At 42.5% G+C, this 24,490-nt stretch overlaps 2 protein-coding genes across 2 annotated transcripts in view; one reads left to right on the top strand and one right to left on the bottom strand.

Moving 5' to 3' along the window:
• Positions 1–4,671, top strand: part of TIMP3 (TIMP metallopeptidase inhibitor 3) — a 37,304-nt gene extending 32,633 nt beyond the window's left edge. Inside the window, exon 5 of the mRNA XM_066319913.1 lies at positions 265–4,671. Coding sequence (XP_066176010.1) covers positions 265–462 — 198 coding nt within the window. The 3' untranslated portion in view covers positions 463–4,671. The remainder of the gene's footprint in view (positions 1–264) is intronic.
• LOC136361771 (synapsin-3-like) overlaps positions 1–24,490 on the bottom strand; it is a 169,515-nt gene that overhangs the window by 119,862 nt on the left and 25,163 nt on the right. The window contains exons 4-5 of the mRNA XM_066319910.1: positions 13,603–13,759; positions 7,512–7,601 (exon numbers count right to left, since the gene is read on the bottom strand). Coding sequence (XP_066176007.1) covers positions 7,512–7,601; positions 13,603–13,759 — 247 coding nt within the window. The remainder of the gene's footprint in view (positions 1–7,511; positions 7,602–13,602; positions 13,760–24,490) is intronic.

The raw sequence follows: 24,490 nt of genomic DNA, 5'->3' as shown, positions 1-24,490 counted from the left end.
GCTTTTGCACATGGTGTCAAGTCTGCAAAAACACAGACATAAGCTCAACTTTTCTACACCTGAAAAGCCCTTTTCACTGTGGAATTAGCTGTGTCTGTGAAGCTAAGCACATGCTTACGTGCTTACAGAACTGAGGCTGAATTTTGGATTAGCAAGCAAGGTTTGAGGTAGTGGAATTTTGAATCACTTGTCTCTGTTAAAAAGACATTTTATATAATGTTGTTTTCACATGTAGCCTTACCTGATTTCTCTTTCCAATTGCAGATTAGGCCCTGCTACTATTTGCCCTGCTTTGCCACCTCCAAGAATGAGTGCATTTGGACAGACATGCTCTCCAACTTCGGCCACTTGGGATATCAAGCAAAGCACTATGCCTGCATCCAGAGGGCGGAAGGCTACTGCAGCTGGTATAGAGGATGGGCACCTCCAGACAAAACGATAATCAATGCTACAGATCCCTGAGCAGCTCTCCCTTTCCTTATCTCCCCTCTCCCTTACTTGTGGCTGATCTTCCTTTGGACACTAACTCTTACCAGATCGTGATGATGACAATGAAATTAGTGCCTATTTTCATGCAAATTCTAGCACTTCGAACACTTAGAAAAGGAAAAGAAAAAAGGAAAGAAAAAAGTCTGTGCTACCTTACTGAATTTGTAATCACCCTTTCCATTTTTTGATACCACTGATTTTGATCAGACAACATTTGGGAGCTTACTTTTGCACACCAGAGGGAAAAATGGGAGGGAAAAAAGAGAAAATAAATAAATAAAAAAAAAAAAAGCTGGAGCTCTTGCTCTCTTACATGTATCATTAGCTGTAGCAATATAATCTCTATTTTTTTAGGAAAGCAAAAATCTAAAAACTATGCCAATTAGACACTGTATTCTTCAATGTGCTGGCTTCCCATCACCCCTCCTCATGCACTAAGTGCTGAAAATACATAGAAAAATCTATTTTAAGGGAAAAAGATTTCATTAATCAGATTAATCAGGCCAACTAAGCAAAATGAAAAGAAACCCAGCCTAAACTCTGGACAAAATGGCATCCAAAAGAAATCCTCCTCTATGGGAGAGGTTGGCAATGTGATTGACTCTAGCAGTGGGAGGCTTTACCTGGTGTGTCTGACCACATCATCTGGTAAAAACATTGTTGACTGACTGTCCTTGCTAATTCAGTCACGGTGTGAACGCAACAGCACATCTGAAGTTCTGGCTTTCCCCAGAACAAAAGAGAGTGTTTTGTATTCTTGTTGTTGTTGTTTCAAAAACAAAAGCCCCTTCTGCTATTTTCAGGGAGGTAAATGCAACTACAGCAGAGCATATGAAGGGCTGTCCCATCCTGTTTTGAGCAGCATTGGCCCCTGAAATTTTTGCAGCTTAGGTTCAACAGCAAAACCAGCTTGTGAACACCTTAAACCAAACAGATGCAAAACAACTGTAAGTCAATCACGTGCAAGACGGAAAGGGGAGACTTGCTAGAACTCTTATTATTAAAGAAAAAAAAAAAAGAAAATATTGCCAAAATAGTGTTTTGCTGAACTAAGATGTATATACGCATAATGACATAAGCTATTTTTGACAGGACATGGAATTTTTTTGGTGTTATAAACAAAAGAATGGTTTGATTGTGTTTTAAAGACAGAAATATTGACATTCCGAGTCGGTGAGTTGTTTTGAAGATATTGGAGCTCCAGTGTATCTGCAGTAGTGGCTACAGTCATTGTTTCCTCTGTAACTCCTTGCACCACGGTTCCTCCCGTGCAGCTACAATAGCTGCATTTGTTTATATGGTGAAAGGAAATGTGTGTGTGGGCTAGGCAAGAAAAAGTGGTCTCCTAATAAGTGTTGTCTGGGATCATAAAATTTTCAGCTGCCCAGAGGATTCCTTCTGTGTCAAGTGCTGTGTTTCCCTCTAGGCACTGTTAAGCATAGACCTGTGCATGTGCTCATACCATGTCCTGCAGTCATGTGGAAGAAGGAGAAGCCTTATTGTTTTGTGCTTTGCTGTTGACTGGAGAAGTTTTTTTTTTTTCATTCTATTTTGGTTTTTTTTATTATTATTAAGAAAACTATAATATAATTTTTCTTATCAAATAAAAGTATTTTAAGTTTTAATGATGGTGAAGAAGGGGTGCTGACAAAATGGGTGACTAAGTTTCGGATGGGGTGGGCTTGGGCAGGGAGAAGATTGTGCTTAACTTCATTTTTGTATTCTTATGATTATTTATCTTAAGTTTCCATATATCTTCTGTTCATTCCACTTAGAAAGCAGAGCTGCCACCAGCAGGAAAAAGTTGCTGCAGTGATTCCAGCTTGGGGCAATACAGCATTTTACTGTCAGTGACTTCAATTACTGGAGAGTTTTTTAGCACCTCTTTGCCAAATGGAAAAAAAAAAGGGTGTCTGAGATGGGCCCTGATGTGTTTTTAAGTTCCTTGTGTACTACCAGAGCTCTGTCAGATGTACACCCCCTGAAAAGCCCCATTTTCTTGGGTTACTTGTTGCAGCAAAAAGCTTCATTTTTAGCATGAACTTTAAAGGGCGTTTTCACTGAGTTGCTGTAAGAGATGCGAGATGCCTAGGTCTGCTGCATGTATTTTTTCCCCAGCAGCTCTGAGTGGCAATGCAGCACAAAACACATTGAAAGTCTATTGGATTTTCCTGTGATTTAGACTTGGAACACTTCTCTGAAGTCCTCTTCCCTGTGACTACTCCTAAATTATGGGTTGGAGATGAGAGGGAGAGTAGGGTGCTTCATGACACCCATCATAGGATCAGATGGTGGTTCAGAAAGTTGTTCCTTTTGGCAAAAGGTGAGTTTGGGCTTTGGGCCCAGTGGAACAATCTCTGTTCAAGTTGTGCATGGCTGACAAAATCTGTGACGGTCACTGAGGGCAGGATGGAGCCACCCTAAGTGTTTGCACTGTTTGGAGTCGGCATTGCAGGATGTGGCCCCCCTCAAGTTCAAGGTGACTTGTCAAAGCCAGCATCTCTTTGAGCTGCAGCCACTTCTCACAGGTTTGGAAGGCTGAACAAAAATGCCCCTTGATGCAGTAAAGTGTTGATTTGAATTTTCATTAAACTGCAGCTCTTTGTATTTTACCTGTCACTGATTCATTTAGCTAGCTGAGACATCACAGTATTGCACTCAAATTATTGTGAAAATATTTGCATTCTAATACTATGAGGACTTGTGTCCCTATGTAGGATATAATGTAGCTATGTGCTTTGTAAACAACAAAACAGCAGATGCATTACCAGAAAGTGAAGCATATTCCCACTTTGTTTTGCAGACGGTAAAATATTTCTGAGATGCAGACAGCTAGACTGGCAGGGGCGGAGGTTTGGTGGCAAATCTTTGCCCTTGCTGTGTAAAGAAACAGTTGTTAAGGCTCTTCAATGTGTGGAGCCGAAAGGAGGGGGAAGAATCCAGTGAAAATACATTTCTTTTGGGAAGCTTCTTTATTTTGTTTCTGTGCATGCTATCAGGGACATGCATTTCTTGGGCTTGTACTTGCATTAAGGACCTGCCTGAAGGCACTCCTGAAGTGGAAGCCATTACGTGGATTGAAGGCTCTAAATCAGACTCAAAAGACTTCTTCCTTCCTGTCAGCTCTCCTTTCTTCTGCTTTGCTAAGTCACTTCTGCCTGCCAATGGATGTGTCTAGGATTACACACCCACTCTCTGCCACCATGCTTTAGACACACCAACATTATTAAAATATTTTTAAAGTGTATAGCTAATTCCTAGACTGAAGCTGTTCAGTTTCTTATTTATGCATATTTTTTTTCCTTACTTGCTGGAGAGTGTTTTCCCCTTTAAAATGACAAAAATACATATTGAAGGTTTGGGAAAGGTTAGATTCTATTTGCCTTTTCTAAAATGGACGGGGTAGAGTGGGAGGAGATCTGTGCATAGAGTCCCTTAAATAAAGTCCTTTTGTGGGAGGCTTTTACCTCCCCTGTATGGGGCAAAAAAAGCCATTTTTAAGTCTAAATTTCCCATGTTTTGAAGAGTTATGTGGCCCTTTAGGTAGGACTATTCTAAAACCTAAATCTATCGTTGTATCCCATTCATACTTGTCAGAGTGAAATGCTACCTCACAGCGATGGGAAACATACTGTTGTGTTTTTTACAGTAAAGACGGTTGGAAATAAAGGCTTCCATGAGAACAAACTTCCATCCTTGCAGATGTCTCTGAAAATACTGCTCACTTATAATGTGCTTTATAGCTTAGAAGGACAGAACAGAATTTAGAGAACTGCAATTCCCTAATAGACAGAAGTTTTTGTCTTTTTTATAAGTGACTTTTGGGGCTACCAGTCTTGAGAAAAAAAACAACATGAAAACCCACTAAACATTTGCTGCTGTTTTGCTTATACTGGCTCCTCCTTCTCTCTGGCACTGTCCTTCCTTCATAGAGCCACTCTGCTGTTCCTGATAGTCATGGAAACTTGGGGAGAGGCCCAAATCCATGTGAAAAATCTTGTCCAGAAGGAATGTATTTGTTGCTAAATTTTCTAGCACTGTTTACAGTTTTCCTCCATGTTATTTATAAATTTTATATTCAGTGAATGTATATTGTCTTTTAAGATAATGTTGCATAATGTTCACTTTTTATAGTGTCCTTTTATTCTAAACAGTAAAGTGGTTTTATTTCTATCACAGACATTCTGTCTCTGCTTCACTTATATTAGTTTCTGTCGACTTCAAATGTACACAAATGGATTTGCGACTGGATTTATTAATTTCCTTCCCCTTCCTGATACACTTTTATTGGTCCCAAAGCAGATATTCCACCTCTGGCAATTCCTGTGCTTTGGCAAAGATCCCTTCAGGAATCCCTCCCACTTTTTAAGAGGTTGTTCTCTCTAAGAATTGTTCCTGTGGTCATAAGCCCAGAAGAGGCGAAAAATCCGTTTTGAAGTTAATGGCTCCCAGTTGTTAATTGGCCATAGGAGGTCAGTACAGAGCAAGGCAGTCATTAGGGCTGGCTGTAGCACTGGTAGGTCCTTGGAAGAACACGTGCCAAATTGCTCTTATTTCCAGAAAACTGATCATTAGGGGGTTGAGGTCTGAAATGTGCGTGCCCATGGCAAAGGGAAGAGAGGTTCATCTTTTCTGCTGTGAAATGCCAGAATCTTGTGTCCTCTCCTTAGGCTTTCTGTTTAAGGCTGATTAAAAGTGCCCTTTTCTCATGAGAAAGAAGTTTAAAAAAAAAAAAATTATTTTCAGATAAGTTAAAACGCTCTCAAAAATGGACCTACTGTTAGAAACGTCCTATAGCTAACCTTTTACTCTTGGAAAATCTAGTCTCTACAGAGATGAAAGAAGGAAAGAGATCTTTGAATCTGTTCTCTGTTTAATTCAAAGGTTTAGAAAGTAGACTCTGGAAAATTTTAGATATAGAAGGATGAGGGTCTCCTATGTGAGAACTTAAGTGCCTAAAGTGTATCACATTGCAGAGAGAGGCGGTCACCCATCAAAGGACCACGATGCTCACTGTGAGTGCTCACTGGTACAGCCTGGAAATGCCTCCAGGAGAGGGAAGAGAAAGAGTGGTAAAAGGGGATCAGTATATTCCAGTCTGGCACATGGAGAAGCTGATGCACAGTGGGCAAGCAACTTCCACAGGTGTTTGGTGATAGCTGCAATGCAGCTTGCTTGGTGTAAGCACTTGACCTCCCAAACTCTACCAGCCCAGGATGCTGTGAAGATGCTCCCAGAAAAGATATTTATAAGTTGTGTAGATTCAGTCCATGAGTCAAACCATCCCCCCTCACCAGGTGAAGGGCTGGCCTGAACTTGCTCAAGTGGATTGTCTCTTCTGTAAATTGTTGAAAAGTGACTGATTTAAACCAGATTACTTAGGCTTGCATGTCAGCAGTAGTGTTTGTGTTCATGAGATTATCTACTGTTTAAAAGGCTTCCTGTACCCTTTTGTAATAGCATCTCCAAATAGGTGATTAATTATAAAGGTGGAAAATAAGTGAAATTAAGATCAGTGCTAAACTAAACTACTTTGCTGGTACCAAATACCTTTACATTTGAGAAATCAAGAATCAGATAGCCAGACAAAAAAAAAAAAAAAAATTGTGCTAAAACTGCTAACTTATTTGCAATTATAATCTTTATCAAGTCTTCCAAAACTACCATTCCTGAGATGGCGGTCCAGGTCACAGCTGTGATGAAGCATTACTTTTGTCACAAAACATAAATCATTAGGAATTAAATACAGCAGGTACGCAACTAATTAATCTTATAGATGTGCAAAAACACTGTCACATTGTTTAAGGACTATCCATTTATTTATGTCTTGAATTATAATACAACTTCATGGCTATACTTACCTCCACGATGTGCCTGTGAAGCACGGAAGTGCCACAGTCTACACAGCACAGGTAGAGGGCAGAGTATTGGAACAAAGAGGTGAAGGACTGGCATTTCAAAATACTTGAGTAACTAGCAGGCAGCTGTGGGATTTTTCACAAGAAACTAGATGATCATCTACCTACACTCTGTTTTGTGTTGTGGCTGGCCACAACACGAGTGTGTGAGGAAAGATGGGTCTGAATATTTTTGAGCCTTAGTCTGACATTTCAGCAACCCCCGTGTTCAGGCTGGCAAGGCTGCTTGGGTTCACAGTCAAGCCTGGGAAATCAGCTCAGCCAGCCAGTGGTCACACAGGAGGTCATGGTTCAGACAGGGTTTCATCAAAGCCTCAGCCATGTAGGAAGAGCCATTAATTCATGGATGTAAGTTGGGAGCAAAAACTCACAAAGGACTAGTCTTTCTGGTAACGCAGGGAAAACAAGAGCCATGACCAGCTTTAAACAAAGCCCCTCTCTTTGCCATGTTCTCCAGGACTAAAGGCACCTACGCGGATTTCTTTGGAAGGTGCCCTAAGATTTTGGAGCAGTGCCCAGCAGCCACACAGGGCACTGAGTGTTCAGCTGTTGACAGAAAGACCAGACCCCAGAGCACTGTGCAAAGAAAACATGAGAAGCTGAAACAAACTCTTTTAAGAACCCCAAGTTACCCTGAGTACCTTCAGGCTGATAAACGTTTCTTGGATGGTGAGCACGTGACACACCGAGCAAACTAACACTGTGAAACAAACATCTCTTAGGACCCGTGTCCCAAATTGTCAGCATATTTTAAACAATTCCAGGAGTAGGGAAAATCCACTTTATCTGATTAGAATGATCCTTTGATCTAAGGGATGATCTTTTTGTTGAACGTGTTTTACAACAGAGTTCTGCTTTAGTTTTGAGCCTTTCAGCCACTTCGTACATTTTTTCAGGGTCCTTACATGACCTGGGGGAGGGCTGGGCAAGAAAGGAAAGAAGTTCTCATGCAGTTCCTTTTGCATAGCACTTTTTACCTAGTATTTTTCTCCAAGTGAAGTTTAGACTCTTCCCAGCATTCCCACCACCATTTCCTGTGCCAAACTTCCATCTGTTGTTTCCACCCCATCCACAGTGGCATCAGAAGAAAGCAAAGTTACTCACCATCTGCTTATGGCTTGGGAAGAATGTTTGCTCCACCAGGGGGAACTTCTCAGGGCCCAGTGAGTTGAAGATTTTAATGAGCTGAGAGAACTTGGGGCGAGGGAGGGGGAACAAAAAAACAGATACAGCGGATGTCAGTGACTTATTGTGCAACAGGCAAATGTTTGCAAAATGTTCTGATAGTGGTGAAGGAGGTAAGAGAAACATTATCATGTCTTTCCCACCTTGCTTTCTAGACCTGAGAGCAGCAAGAAAATATGAAACTGCTGTATTTCTCCATGGCCAAGCCAGCCTATGTACACAAACCTTGGACTAAAAGAACATAAACGGGACTCAACAGCCAGAGGGCAATCAGTTTGCATTTACTTCCTGATCTATTATGAACAAGATTTGCATTTCAAATGCAGCTGGGGAGAGAAGTCTTTCTTAGTAGAGGATAGAGCCAGGAAATTCAGTGCCTCCAGGCCCATCAGAGACCAAATAAACCAAAGGTGTCCCTTGGATCTCCTCCCCACAGCCAAATCCAAGCAAGGGACTTTGTGGAGGACAGTAGAATTGCTAAGGGAGAGTAATTACTAGAGGATTTTATGTCAGACCAAGGGAGTAGGAGCCCACTGTCAATCATATCTGACATTTATTGTGAACCAGGGGCCCCCCAACAGCCCTTCATGAATGACAGGAGAGAGAGTGGTTCATCTGCCTGTCCCTGTCTCATCTACCATGAGGTCTGAGGGAGGCACCAGTCTGTGAGGGTGGTATCTAGATAGCAGAACATCAGTGGGGACAGCAACCACTCCAGTATCTCACACACAGTGAGGAACATTTGTCTTTGTCCCTGCCCATCAGCATGAACTTTACCATTATAAACCCTTTTATCATGCAGGGTTCTGCCCAACCAGACACAAAGCTCCTCACAGTAGGACTGAGTTTTGATTTCTGTTTCAGGTTCCAGAACCCAAACAGAAGCGTAACACATCCCAACAAATTCCTGCTCTGCTTCAGCCATCTGTGAAGCAAGCAGACTGTTCTGTATGTTGTCTGCAGCCTCCCTGTTTGATCCATCATTCATCACCCAGAGAAAAAAATCAAAACTAGAAGAGAGAAACCTAATAGCCATAACAGAAAAGGTCCCTGAAGCAGGGTTGACATCCCAAAGAGAGTGAGAGGTGATGCATATCCCAGAATCTCAGGAGAAGCTTAGACACAGCCCTGTTACCACAGACAGTGCTGAACTGGCACTGGTGAAGTGGTTGGACTGGCAGCCGTGTAAGAGAATGAAATGTTTGGGGATTGGTTCCTGCTGAGCTGGTAGATAGCACTGAGTTCCCCACTGAGTTGTATTCACGAAGTAGTTTATGTATTGAATTCAGTTTCCAAGTGCCCCTGAATTTGGTAAAATCAAGTTAATTAATAAAGATCTCCACCCTGGGCCAAGTAAGGACAAATTTTTAAGTCCTTTTCATGAGTTTCTCAAGTTGCCCATCAAAGGTAGGGATGCATGAATCTTGAAGGGGATCGTTGTGTCACCTCAGGGAAGTAACACACAGATTAAGGGAAGGAAACAGACATCTAGGGAAGATGGGAAAGAAAAGCAAGTTCCCTTTCTTCCCAATAGCATTAGCTGCTTAGTCTTGCATGTTCTGAGCACTTCTGGGCAACAGCTGGAGCCAGTAAATGCACCAAATCACAACACCAAAGTTTTATTGCAGATGGAGAGAGATACTGAGGATGTTTTCTGCTGAGTAGCCCTGTTATGGCTCCTCTTCTGGTTACTGGGCTAGTCTAAGCAAAAGAATTGCTGCATGAGAAGCTGAAACTTCATTTGCTGGTGGAGAAGAAATACCCCTTTGAGAGTTAAATCTTGGCATGCAGTTGCTGTGCAAAAAAATTTGGCTGCAAAGTGTGTGCCAGGCCAAATGCTGAAGGGGCAGCTGCCAGCAGATTTGCAGTCGAATGCAAAGAATCCTTTTCCTAATCTCATTGTTCAAAACACAGCATTTAAAGAAAATCCAGGAAACATCAAGAGGCAGCATATCCCATCACTAACACCACCACCACCACCCTCACAGGCATCAGCAGATAAGGGGAAAAACTCCCAATATAGAATAATTATTGTTGGCAAGGAGGGTATTGATGTTGTGGAAGGAGGACAGCTTTCCTCTCCTAACTACTTGTACTAGCCCTGCACATTCTAGAAAAGAAAAATAAAATCCTGTTTTGACTAGCAAGGTAAGCAAACAGGGCTTAAAAGTTAAACACAATGAGCCAGAGACAAGGAGAGAAGGAAAAACACTGGCTGGAACAGCCCATGCCCCTTGCTGTGTGTGCACGCAGCCCTAGTGAACCACGGGCACCGTGATGTTGAGGCAATGTACATTCATCCTGGGAAAACAGCTCAAACAAAATAACTGGAACAACTGTGCAGCTGATAGACAATGTTCTGACTTGTTCCTTTCGAAGCATACAGCTCTTGGCTGTTGCTGAAACAGCGAGTGTTTCAGATGAGAGATTCAGACATCTGGGAGCCTCGTCACTGGGCCAAGCCTGCAAAAAGGTCTGACTTTGGTATTGCTCCTCATGGGACAGTTCCTTCCCATTTTCTCTTTTTTTTACCAGTTGTTAGGGACAGGATGTTGACGAAGAAACTCCCACGTTACGTGGTGCAGCGGCCTCTGAGCTACCTGATAACAGAGCTCAAGTAACATCTCCCCGTGCAGATGGATTGGAACGTCGTTGTCAGCAGTTCTGCTAGATAAAACCACACCTTCTGCATGCTGGCAGCAATTCTTGCTTCCTGTTGTTCCACCAGTTCTAGTGAGATTGCATCCAGACCACAGAGAACATAAGGGGCAAGGCAGTGTGGCACAGCCTGGGTTTAGGCACCTGGAACACGTAGGCAAGAGAAATGCCTTGGCCTGACAGTTTGGAGACGAGAGTTACAATGCAGAGAGTCTTTACAGAGAAATAAAAAGATGCATTCAGAGGACATTGGGACTTCCACATATTTTGAAAATGCCTAGGTCATCAGGGACAGTCTGATGACAGTCTATATCCCTTGACAGTCAATAACACTTTGCCTAGGAGTCTCTGGACTCAGGAGGTGACTGTCAGAAAATTTCATGTTTTCTGCTGCCTTACAGATGCAAAAGTTGCTTTGCAGTTACAGCCATTTCCTGCATGCAGTGTGAGTACCACTCTGAGAGTTCTTCTACTGTATTTTGGACTGCTACTTATAATTCTAACACAGAAATTATAATTGGTGGATGAAGCATTGTGTTTAGTGTGCTTGTAGTATTATTTCTCAGTAGTTCTGGGATCATCTTAAAACTTAGATTTCTTAGATGTTTCTCTCAGCGTGTGAGACACCCTGAAGAGCTTTTTCTTTTCTCTCAGAAACAAACATCTAGTTCAAACTGTGCCTGTTTTAATCTTTGGGGGAGTTTTTGTATTGTGGAACTGGAAACCTGGCAAATGGCATTAAAATGGGCCTGCATGTTTGAGTAAACTCAAACCCAAACTCAGCTGACTGTGATTAGAGCTGCTGAGAATAAAACGTGGTTGTAAACTGCCAAGGAAAAACAGTCTCAATTTCATCCCCCTCCACAAAATCATAAACATTTCTATGAAAAGAAACCATTTTTGGAGAAAATAAAAAACGAGAGTGAAAAGCACATTTCCCAGGGGTCTTTAATTTCATTTCTTCATGCATCTCAACTGTTTTCTAGATCCAAAACATTTCCAGTAATCTTTGTTATGCAGATCCCTTATTTCAAGATGCCTGTTTTGCAATCCAAGTGGAACGTGCACTCAAGTGTCCCTATCTCTTACTTCCCAGCTATCACAAAAACAAAATTTTCGGATTCTGCTGCCAGTGAAGCTTTTTGCCCGCAAATGCCCCACTGCAATCTCTACATGAGCTTAAATACCATCTGAGCATTGCTCATTCAATGCAATTTTAGATTGCTGAGCGCCTTACAACCACTGGTTTGGGGGTGATGTGTGTGCAGGGGCAGTAAGGAAAGGGGGTATTCTGCAAACCATTCTGTTTAAATTGTTTGCAAGTGATTTCCTTGAATCCTCTGGGAAGGCTGTCTGTGCTAGCTGTATTCCCTGTGAGGAAAGCATGGCACAACCAGATCCAGAGTAGCTAGAGCCAAGCTGCTGGCAGAGCCAAGCTCTCTCACACTGCCTTTCCAGCACTGCCTTTTTTTTTTTTTTTTTTTTTTAATGTACTAAGTTTGTTTGGTTTGTTTTTTATTGTTGTTGTTTTTTGTTTTTTGTTTTTGTTTTTTTTTCAGATGCCTAAAAATAGGCCTTTCACATCTTGAGGCCCCTTCACACCACCAGAAACATAATTACAAGGCAGGAGTTGCTAAGTGTCAACTAAGCCCTGACTGACTCGACCCCAAAATCAGATGGAATGGACCACATGACTGTCAGCAAAAGGCAGTGTAAATGTGGAGGCTTTTTGTCTGGCCACCAGGGCCAACGCACTTGTCTGTAGCACCAACTGTCAGAAACAATGTGAAGGTGTGTAACTTAGCCTGGAACTGAAAAATCAGGTGGAAACTGAGGTGAAATGTATATGAACCACCTGTACAGTGATGGCAAAGTGAGATTGTTCTCACTACCCTGACTATTGCATGACAACATTTTTGGAAAAGAAAAGATCTTTCATTTTGGTCTCAACATACCCAACAAATGTTGTAAAAGGGATGAGAACTGAAAAGATTCTGTTTATTGCACTGGTACCATTTTGGTGAGAAATTACTTAAATCCCACACTGCCCAATCATGGAAATGAAAGTCTGAGTCACGACAGACCTTATTTGGACTTGAGCTACCAAGCAACACGCTGTGGACCACTAGGATATTTATTCCAAGGGAAAAAACAACAATAAAACCCCACTTAATTAGGTGATGAGCAAGATAGTTATCATTTGCTACAAACATTCCATCTCACCCGAAGCTCAATTTGTGCAATGAGTAAGGGAATTCCTGAAAGGGCATATAAAAGTTTTTCATGGCATCATATTGGAAAGTCTCATCTCCTTCTCACACCCGTATAGCTATAGTTTCCTGCTTTAAACCTAGAAGAATGCAAGGAAATTTCTGTTCTGGAAGCATCAGTGATCAGAGAAGATATTTTTGGACAAAACTGCTTGTAAAACTCATGCCAACTCCAAAATGGTATCAGAATCTGACTTTCTCCTGCAAGTACTGCCATGGCCAACCAATCTCTCCAGCTCTCCTGCTTCTGCAGCTTCAGCTGCCTAGGAGCTGGTCATAGCAATGGTCTGGGGAATTATTACATACTTTGATTTGGGGCTGAGAAAAGCCAGTGTTAATATTTTTCAAGGCTTTCTGAGATTCTTATGTGAACTTGACAAAATTTAAAGACTGGGTAAAGGGATCTTCCAGAGCAAAATATCAAAACACTGCCCTGTCCTCATCAGGAGCTGACTCAGCCTAAGTCTTTGCAAGGGACAGTGTTTCAGGTTGATTGAACCAACACTTTATGATAATATTGCATGTCATTCTGGGACTGTTGAAAAACTCTACATGTGTAGTGGTATGGTACTAGAGTGATTTTTCTCCACCTCCTCTCAGCCCATGGTGCAGGAGAATTGGGAATGGTGGTTTTGGTCTGTTCATCACACGTCTCTACTGATCCTTCCTTCCTTCGTTTTCAGGGGGAGGACTCCTCAGAGTCTTCCCCTGCTCCAGTGTGGGATCCCTCCCAGGGGAGACAGTCCTCCAGGAGGGTCCTTCCCATGCTTTACAAAAAATCTAGGTATTGCTGCACTGTCAGCTACTGGCAATCCTTTAGATTCTGGGACAAGGGAAACATCCTGCTCAGGGCAAAGAAATAACACCTTGATACTACTAGAGGCTGACAAAGAAGTAGTCCTGGTAGGTTTCACCCCCCTCCTCCCCAAGACTTCCTACCTGTATTCCTAAAGTTGTTTAGATTCTAAGTCAAAGAGACCAACTCCTTTGAAACCCCTGGAATGCAAGCTTTGGCATTCTTTGTGGCACCACAGACCTCCTTTGCAGTGCTGAACGTGCAGCAAAGCTGGAGCATCACTTACCACCCAGGGCTTGCTGCAGAAGTTGTAGATGGAGTAGAGGGAGTTGACAGTGGGAATGCCGCCGTACTGGAGGCCGATGATGAGGCTGCGGAAGTCTTCCCCCAGCGCCATGCTGTAGGCGTGCTGGCGGATCAGGACAAAATCTGGCTTGAAGGACCTGTGAGAGATGAGGAGAGCAGTGGTTTGCTTTCAAATGCTTCCAAAGGGCTTCCAACCGCTCCTTGTTTTCTTTTCCGTCCTTCTTCCCCCTTTCTTTTTTGCTAACACATGTTGCTCTCCTCTGGGCCTCTCATGGTGTATTGCAAAGTAACAAACCCAACAAAACCCCTAGTCATTAATAAAAGGGAAAAATCCAACGTAGCTGCAAGTGTGAGAGCACAGAAACAGGCCAAACAGATTTTCTGCAGTTTCCATGTCACTCAGGCATGCAAAGGAACAAGCCACAAGCAGAGCCAAGGGTCATAAATTCACTGGTGGGGGGATTCTCTTTTCATTCTCAAAGCTCGGCCGTACTTGGCAGGCTTGCTGCAATGTGCGAGGCAGATGAGGGAGCAAGTTTGTTTCCTGACGATTGAGCTCGGCATTGAAGCAATGCCCAGTGGGTGGGAAGATCATAAGGGATTTCAAAAAGCTCTTGTACACATCCATACATTGACACACATCCCCCCTTTAATCACTTTACTACGTACGCAGCACATCCCAGGCTCTTATGGCTGTGAGTCAACAAGTGAAGGGCAGGCACGGAAATGTAATTAATCAAACGAGCAGAGCCCCTTAAATATTGTTGTGACTTATGGCGTCAACTTCCAGAATGTTATTTAGCAAGACTGGAGCTTGGACCCCTCTGGTTCAACAGCAGCAGCCCTCAGCTAATGCAGAGGAAAGTGAGGCCCTTTCTAGGTAAGCCAACAGGCAATGGATTATCTTTCAAGTAGCCAGATTTCATTCCTTGCTGACACTCTGTCTTTGGAGCCATTCAAAAATATCTGGAAACATCAGCTGGAAAGAAATGGTTCCCAAAATGGAGCTCAGCAGTTCATTCTTGAAGGAAGGGGCTTTTCCATTGAAAGGAGGGATTATTTTATAAGCTAACAGAGGTTACATCAAGGACATTGAAAAATTTCCATGCTGTATTAAAGATTTTCAGAGAAATGAGCTCTGTAACCAGGTCCCATTACCTCACTACCCTCAAACATTTTCCTTGCTACGAGACTATAATTTCTATCCTTTGGATGTATAAGCTGGAAATACTTTGGGTTTATAGCCCCTATTTATATTTCCATCATTCTGGCAGGGAAATGTGAGATGGTGACTCTGGGCCAGATTGTGGCAACAAACATTGAACACAAACCCCAGCACAGCTTTGTTGTTTTAAAGCTGTTCATTTTGTTTGTTCACCTTGGACTTTTGTTATTGCCCGCCTGAGACATGGTGAGGAGCATGCTCAGCTTTGGTGATGCAAGTGGCCAAGCTTTAGAAATGCTGTGATTCCCTCCCATGGAGTCTTTTTAAACCTAGACATGTTCCCTAATGTACTTGGCACCAAAGGTGGTGCTTTCCTCCAGCAGTGAGATGCATAATGAACATCATGGGGGCTGTGCTATCGCTGTGCAGCTGATTTATGGACCTCCCTGGTGTCAATGGAGATGAGGCAAGTGGTGACCCCTGCTGAGAAACAGCAAGTGAATACAAACCTTGGAAAGTCTGAGCTGCTCCACTCTGTTGGACTTGCTGTGTAGGAAGTACCCTGGAGACGGGCACAGGTCCTCAAGAAGGCTTAACCAACTACTTAGGACCAGGGCTTGGTGTCTGTGCTGAGTTACTGAACAGTTGTGGGGCCTGGAGAGGCAGGAGTTCTGCGTGTGTCTCTCCTCATCAAGATTTCTGAGAGGGGAAGGACACAGAGGGGCTAGGAAACTGCCTTCTTTGGCTTTACTTTTGCCAGCCAAAAGCTCAAGAAAAAAAAAAGCTCTCGTCTTTTCAGATCTTGGCAAAGAAAGAGTTTCTTCCCTTAGATGATGGACACAAGAATGCAGAATTAATGTAGAAAAGCCTATTCTCAAACTCTGTGTCCTGTAGGAAGGCAGGGCATTCTCTCATGCAGCAGATGAGGAGTGAATCTCTAAAGTGAAGGTGGACACTGAATCCCTGTTTTGAGCCGTGGAACAATGTGAATGTTCCCATGGATACTGGGAACAAGGAAGCCGAGTGCCAGGCCTGGGACTAGCTGAGAATAAACATCAGCTGAAGAGCACCAGAGCTGAATGGAGAAACGGAGACCAGCACCAAAATGAATAACAATCAATAACATTTCTGTGCAGAAAGCAGGTCCTCAGCCTGCTTTGTGGTAAAGAAGATGATGACAGCAAATCCTGCTGGGAGGTTTAAAGAGATCTCCTATTTCTTATTTCTGCATATAGCCATAACTCTGGCTTGCTTCATGGTCCTTCAGCTTTTCTCACTGAAGCACAATGAGATTCAAGGGTATGAAGAAAGAACACAGCAGAATACACTGTTTGCATCAGAAAGAGCATGATCATCATATTACATTGTCCCCCTGTGCTGAACGCACACCTCAAATCCTGTGCTCAGGGTTGGGTCCCTGACTGAAAGAAAGACACTGAGGTGCTATAACATGTTGTAGTGAGGTGATGATCGGCCTCTTCTCCCAGGTAACAAGGTATAGGATAAGAGGGAATGGCCTCAGGTTGTTGCCAGGGGAGCACAGTGGATATCAGGAAAAATTTCTTCATGGAAACGGTTATCAAGCATTGACACAGTCTGCCCAGGGAAGTGGTTGAGTCACCATCCCTTGAACTGTTCAAAACGTGTGTGGATATGGCACTTAGGGGTGTGATTTAGTGGTGAAAATGTCAGTGCTCATTAATAGTTGGACCAATGCTCTTAGAGGTTCTTCCTAACCAATCCTGTGATTGTCAAAATACTCCTTAATGACCCCTTCCACTGCGCATAATAATTTGCAGCCAAAAGGGTGCTTTACACTTCAGCACCATTAGGGGTGAGAGAGCATTTTCCTGGTGTTGTTGGAGAAGGATGGGCTCTCCTGCTATCTTTTTAGAAGACTGACAGTCTTACAAGACACTTTGCCCTTCGTGTCAATAGAAAAAGGTCTTCCCAGGACACTGAAGACAACATCCTCACTTCATGTTCTGGCTTCATATTCAAGGAGACTTCATTCAGCTTTCAGATACTTCCCAGTGATCAAAATATTCTGACTAAAATCCCTTCCAAATCCTTTCCTATCTGGCATGACACAGAGAGGAAGAGAACTGCATCATTTAGCAATATGATACAACAAGTTTTGCCTTACTGGCAATTAATGAAGCCTTCAGGGAAGCATCTGAGGCACAAGTCCACGCCATAAGAGGCTGCAACTTTTGCCCAAGAAGTGCAAAAATTGCCTTCAAATATGCAATGCCTCAGGTGTGTCTGACACCTAATAGAAAATGACATTTACAAATAGGAACAAGTTCTTTTTGTGCTTTGCTTGGGTGTTAATAGCATTGTTATTACATTACTGAAAATTAATATGAAATCAATGACATTTTCCCCTATCCCAGTGTAGATTTCACATTCTGTTTGATGCTTCAGTAAAGTGGAAAATCTGCTAAGACAAAAATGTCATTTCAGTCAAAACCTCCTGTCATGTTTTTCCACAGAAAGATATAAACCCTGCTGAAGTTATTCAAAGAAAGAACAAATGTGATTGCTTATATAAATAACACAGGGTTGGTTTTAGAGAAAAAAGAAAGCAACATGGAATAAAGAATAACCTCTCCTTACTGGGCTGGAGGAGAGAAGCAGGGTTTTTTTAAAAAACATTGTAATACGGAATGGCTGGGTAAAAAAACATGGGAATTGTGGGAGATCTGTGCAGCTAAAGCAGCAGGAGCTGGGAATCACAGTTTGCAGTAGACCAATATCACTGTAGGCAGATGAGGACACCCTGGAAAATGCTCTGATTTGCTTCTCAGCCACAGATCAATGCTCAGCTAACCATTAAATCATGTCACGCACTCTCTGAACTCTACCCTGGCAGTCTCAAAAGTCTGCCATGTATTTCACTTCTAAACTGATTGACATTGACAAGGAAAAGCATGTGGACTCAGACAAAGCCTGAAAGAAGTGACAACCACACCTGCCAACACCAGCTTGCCTTCAAAAATGCTTGTGATCCTAAGCTTTTACAGAAGGTGATCCAAATACTTTCCAACATCACAGAATAAAGTCATAGAGTAAATTAGGTTGGAGAAGATCTTTGGAAACCATCTGGTCCAACACCACGCTCACTGCAGGGCTAACTTTGAAGTGCCATTAGGATGATTGCCATTATCTGGAAGAAGCCATAGTGAAAACCCAGTGGGGAAAGGAGTCAAATTATGACAGGATCGATTAAAAAAAAAAACCCAAACTGATTAAGACTGAAACAATGTACAAAACTTTTGAATCATTCCTGTATTTAATCCTGGATTAATTAATTATTGAATGCTCTAGACCCTGGAGGCTCATTCCTTATTGGGAGGAATTACTGTAAATGCAAAAGGGGCTCAGGGAGTAGTTTAGTATCTGAAAATCCTCCCCACCCTGGTCTGCTCAGAGTGACTTTTGCTTTCTGGCAGCTGCCTGCCCACCAAATGTTTTCCCAATAACTGTCAGCATCCTGCCTGCACGTCGGCTGGGTGCCAGCTGCTGGGGGAGCTGAAGAGGGACATTATTCATCTGGGACATCAGCAAACCCTGGAGGGAGAAGCAGGCCTCCAAGCAGCTGTTTAGCAGCAGGAGCTGAGGTGGAATTAGCTGGGAATAAACACGTAAGTAATCACACCCCAATGTCTCTTCTCTTTTGTACTTCCTACCCCCCAAAAAAAGAAAAAAAATTAAAAAAAAAAGAAAAAAAAAAAAAAGAAGAAAGAAAGAAAAAAGAGGACAGGGACAGGCAGGTGAAGAGCAGGAAGGTATCAGTGTATTAGTGAAAAACAATATTATGACAATATTATGTTTACTAGAGGTGTTAAATTGCTTCATATGTAACTGCAGCTTGCTAGTGTGCCTATTAGATATCTCGCCCCAGCTCATTGTCTCTGCAGTCACTTTCAGTGAGGAAAGTGGTCATTTGGCACATTGGTCCTTTGCCTAAACTGAACTTTCAAAAGCTCACAGGCTGTTACACACATTTCTCCATTACATTTATGGATTGCCATGCCATCGATAGAAAAAATATTGCCCAAATGTTTCTTGGTGTTAAATACATAGTACATATTGTACTCCACCATGTGGCACTTTCTGTGAAACTTGGGAGAACCCTGTGCTCAGCATATTTTTCTATCTGGCTAGAATCCTAAAATTTCCCTATCAGTTTCTTCCATTTTTTTCCTCCTCTTTGCAGCTTCACAGAAAATTACAGAGATTTTGTTTGGAAGCAGCAAAACAGCCAACCAAGCAACCAAAACAACACCACCCCACCCCCAACCCCCAATACAACAAAAGTAACTAGAAAAATACCTTCCAAAAAAGACCCTAATTAGGTCAAGAGTTAAATTAAAAAAGACAGGGATTAGACAACAGCTGGAGTTTGTCTTTGGCACAAGCTTCTTGGAACATGAGAAGCTGGAAAATGACCTACTGCCTACCAATACTTCCTACATCATCTCCAGGAACAGTAGCTGCTCCCATGACCTTCCTGGACATTGTCCCTGTAGAAGAGCTACAAGAAACCATCAACTCTTGTGAACAAATAGTCCTGGAGAGACAAGAAAACATCCTTCTAGCAATGTGCAGCTGCTGCGTGGTGAGTAAGCATGGCCTCTGCAGGATGGAAAACCTCCATGCCCCTTTCAGGCAGCTGCTTCTCAATGGACCTTTGGGGTGAGTGAACCAACTGGGATGGGAAAAATGCAGTGGGCAGAGGACAGTGTCCTCACTGGGCGTTAAAGAGTCTTGCATCCTGGAGCAGACAGACCTTTTTTAGTCGGACTGCACATCTGGAGTCTGCAAGCTCTGAACAGTAGGGAAACACCCGTGGGCTGGCCAGTTTCTTCTCTACCTCTGCCACGTGAAAGGATTTGCCTCCTCATGCAGTGACCATACTGCAGCTTGCAGTGTAAAAATATGCTTAAGGAAAAAAAAACAAAAACAACACTTCAGGGATTTTGGGGATGGTGATTCAACAGGCTGCTCTCCTGTTGTCACAGCACAGGGCGTTGTAGGAGCGCTGAATCAGCTGGAAGCCACAGAAATGTCAGTGTTAACTACAGGAATGAATGGGCTTGCGTGAACAAAGTGGAGAATTCACTGACCCCACCATGGCTGTGAGTAGTGAGGGCACATCATCCAGGGGGAGAACACACACCTTACACAGTCAGGCCATATTCAGGCAAGGCCTGTAGGGCTAAACATCATTCCATGGCAGGTACCCTTCTCCACAGCCAGGTTTTGTTCTTGGTGCTGCTCCTATTTCCTTCGCTGTGATTTTGGACACCTCGCCAAAAAGAATGGGCAAGGAGACCAGCTCCTCTTTTCCTCTAAATGCTTTTATTAAGATCATCTCTAGGGGGGGATTCATAGGGTTGTACACACACCACTGCTGCTCCCAATGAGCAGTGCAGGGGACAAGATGGTCAGCTTTAGCACAGGGCACAGCTGGACCTTCCAACCTCACCACACTCCCTGGAATAAAAATATTGAATTCCTAGTCTAGGGGTGTCTGGTTGAGTGCTATTGAAGTTATGGTGACATGATGGAACCCAGCTCTGATTGGTGTGAGGTTTTCTGTGGTTTTTTACCGACCCAGAGTGGTTATTTTTAGTCCTTGATTTTGTGTTGGCTCGTTGTTTTTTAGGTATTTTGTAATTATTTTACTTCTTCTGGGGGCTAAGGCCCTTGAGAGTCTCCTTTATTTGCATGCTGGGTGGTGTCATGGGTTGCTGTGCAGGGAGCAGCAGGGCAGGGGAAGAGTACAATTCCTCGAAGGGGAAGAGTACAATTCTAAAGGAAGGGGGTCTGAGGTGAGTAGATTTTAACAGGGAAAGCGTTACAATAACAATAGGTATGGGGTAAATGGTATTTAAAGTAAATAATACGGTAAATTTATATTAAAGTATTAAAGGTGTGAACAAACTGGAGAATTCACTGACTCCACCATGGCTGTGAGTATAATACTTAATTAAAGTAGTAAGTTATAAAAAATGGTAAATTTATATTAAAGTATGTATTTACCAAATCCACTTCCCATAATGCAAACGTGTCCTTAAACATGCAGGAATGAAAAAAAACCAAACCAAACCCCGGAGCCAATGCCATTGACAGTGCTATATTTACCTTATTATATTCAAAAGGTATTTAACAAAGAAGACCTTTTAATTGGTATGAGATAACGAGATAACCAGTATTCAACAGAAAGAAGGCACTTTACAATACCAATACTTAACTGAGTTTAGCAACTTGTCTAAACTGAATTTAGGAACTTGTATTTTATTTCTTATGCCACTACATTTGCCAGGGCCATTTCCCTTGGAGAGTCCTCCCCACTTCAGGCCCTGGCATCTCCTGGCCCAGGAGCTGCTGTCTGCTCTGTGAGGCTGCACAGAGCCTGCACAGCACACTGTAAGTGGTATGGCCACTACTCTGATAGCTCCCATTGCAAACATGAAAATGTGCTTTCTCTCCTGGATGATTGGCCCCAGTGGCAAAAGAGGAAGCCCTACAGGGAGACAGGAGATGAGAGCAGTCTGGTGCATGATTAATTTATATCCGTAAAGGTCTGAAATGCTCCCAAAGACATTAGTATTCCCCAGGTAAAAGAGCTGGCCAGATTTTCAATGTATCCCTGCATTATATCTACTAGTGTTATATCTACTAGGATTTAATAGCTGAAGTCTTGTGAAGCTCAATAGTCAAGCATTTAATCAAATACAGAACCTGAGATCATAGTTTGGGAACCTAAATGTTTCTGTCAGAAACAGACACAGCCCAAAATTTTCATTTCTGCTTAGAAATTTTTATATTATCCTGAAAGCATAAATGCACCTCAGAGTGAGTGCACTGCCAACACTGACAGCCTCTTTACACTGCCAAAATATTGATATGAAGGGCCCTTCAGAGGAATGTGAAAATAAAAATCCCATTCCTCACATCTAACCCCAGTAAAAGTGACACAGTCTAAGAGCTTTCTAGAGTAAATTATATTCCATATGGTTCACTCTGTCTCTTTCTGTCTGTGTGTGTAGACCTGTCCAAAAGGAGGTTGTGTATGCATTGGGAGGAGGATGAAGAATCCACCCAAGTGTTTTAAAAGCAGGCATAAACCCACACTTGTTTTTACACACTGTTTAGTATGCCAGCTACTGCACCCTGAAATGATTCCATTTCTCTGTTGTAAGAGTTGCTATGTTTAAGTTGGTGAGGGATCCTTTGGGATGAATAAACACTACCTCCTGCTTCCCACATTTAACTTTTCAATAGGGAAGATCTGCTGCCAATTTATTCCAAATAAGAGCTGGGGTAACAAGGACCAGTGTGTGGGAGATGCCCCACCCCACTGGTCCTGGCTGAGCCCCACATTGCTCCTGGTGCCCAGCTCATCCCACCAGTGTCCTCAGTCAGGGCAAGGGTTACAGGGCTCTGACACAGAGAATTTCTTGAGTAGAGACTGCACAAGATCCTTCATATGGCCAGCTCTCTGTCTGAAGGAAATGTGCTGAACAAGCTGATGGAGCCTTCCATGGTGGAACCAGCAAAGAAAACACAGATGCAGTTCTTTAGATTTGTTAGATGATAGCCTCTGTCTCCAGCAGCACATTTCACTGAACACTGTCTCAAATCCTTCACCTCCTCCTATAGATGTGGAGAATGAAGTAGCTAAAAAAGAGAAGCTGGAGACTCAGAACATTGTTATTGTAAAATTAAATTCTTGGAGCCACGCTTGTTTTAAAACTCAGGCAAGCAAAGTAATACCTGGCTTCAGTTAGATTGTTTGGTAACTTACAGCTACTTATTTTAAGATACAAAGGCTAGGAGTTTCCTGTATGTCCATGCTTTTGCTTTCTGTAATTGCCAATAATATTTCTAAAGCGCTTTTTTTTTTTTTTTAATTTTTCTCAGGCAGGTAGTATATGGAAGGCTTTAAGGACTGTTATACCTTCTTATTAAGAGATTTATCTTCCAAGTAAAAGAACCACAATTTTTTCCTGGTGCTGTTCAAATCAGTTGACACGGAGTGTGAGAGAATGCCTTAACTCCAAGGTGTCAGAAAATACCAAGTGATCAGCAGAAAAGGACTTTAGTTTAAACTTTGCTTTACATGTGCCATCTGGTATTTCCTGTTTAAAGAACTAAGAGACCTGCTCCAAAATGACAGAATTTAATAGGCTAATAAATTGTTAGATAACTAATCAGTAAACATCATGTCAAATTGGAGAGGACAGCCCAGTGGTTGCTGAATATGAATATGAATATGAATGAATATGAACATGATTTATTTCAATGAATTAAATCTACTGGTCTGTAGTATATTCACTGTTTTTCCACTAAACTGCTACATTCTATTGCCCTCCCTTTGAAGAGGAATGTGAAGCAGGCAGGGCTGCTGCAGGGCGGAATCCCAAATGTGCTTGTCAGCAAGACAGTGCTGTATTTACCTTCTTATAAAATGTCAGTGGGATTTCCATGACTCTGGCTACTCCAAAAAAATATGATCAGTATTATATCTCACCATCAAAAGCATTCTGACTTCTGAGTGAACATTTTGCTCAATAATTAACAGTGGCCTAATGAGTGATGGAAAAAAGCTGACAGCAGCAGTGGGGTTGGTGCACACATGTGAGTTGAAGGTGTCTCTGTGTGGCTGAGCTCTCTGAAGGATGTCTGTGGCCAGGCAGGACAGATGGTGGGATGGGATGGATGGATGGATGGATGGATGGATGGATGGATGGATGGATGGATGGATGGATGGATGGATGGGATGGTGGAACTTGAAGGGAGCGAGAAGCAGCTGCACCCATGTGGATGGGTCGAGGTGCCTCTACACACCTCAGTTCCACAATTTGCTTTCTAAAATAAAGAAGAGTTTTAACTTCTGTGCTTTCTAGAGTATTGCTCGGAGTGGCTGCGGAAGCTGGCTGACCTGAGCTCTTAAACTCACTGAGGTGGGCACAACAGGCACATCAGCACAGGCTGTAAACAAATGTCTGCTGATTGCAAGGATTATGGCATGCAGCATATGCTATATAAATTGCATATCCAGACAAGTATGTATTTACCAAATCCACTTCCCATAATGCAAATGTGTCCTTAAACATGCAGGGATGAAAAAAAAAACCCCAAAAAAACCCACCCTGAGCCAATGCCATTCAAAACCCCACATATTTCACATATAAATATCCATGCAAAAATGGTAGCTGGAATACTTGTGTGTTCACTGTGAGCAGAAATATGAACACCATGCCCCAGACAGTCTTGTGAAATAAATTTTGTGTTCAGTTTCAGTTTAATAGCTCAAGATCTTTCTGCCAGATGTGTGAATGGCTTTGGGAGGAAAGACACAGGAAGGAAAATGAAGATGTGATCAACCTAGGAAATGGTTCTTGGGAAACCTTCCAGCATCATGAGCAAGCAAACATGGGAGTGCATTAGCACTGCACAGTGTCTGATGAGTGCTCCAGCGGCTGGTTCATGGGACATAATGCTTTGTTTCTCTCAGAAATAGACATTTGTTGGACAGGAGAAAGAAAATGCATGTAACAGACACAACTTTAAAGGTTTTTAGCAGAGGCTTGTGAAATTTTACCAATGAACAAATGGAGACTTGAGGATGTACTAAGAGAGATGTCAAGACCTGAAATGAATTGATGGACCCCAGTCATAGCTAATT

The sequence above is a fragment of the Sylvia atricapilla genome, chromosome 5, assembly GCF_009819655.1.
Source record: "Sylvia atricapilla isolate bSylAtr1 chromosome 5, bSylAtr1.pri, whole genome shotgun sequence".
NCBI classification, from domain to species: Eukaryota; Metazoa; Chordata; class Aves; order Passeriformes; family Sylviidae; genus Sylvia; species Sylvia atricapilla.
This window is presented reverse-complemented; position numbering and strand designations above follow the sequence as displayed.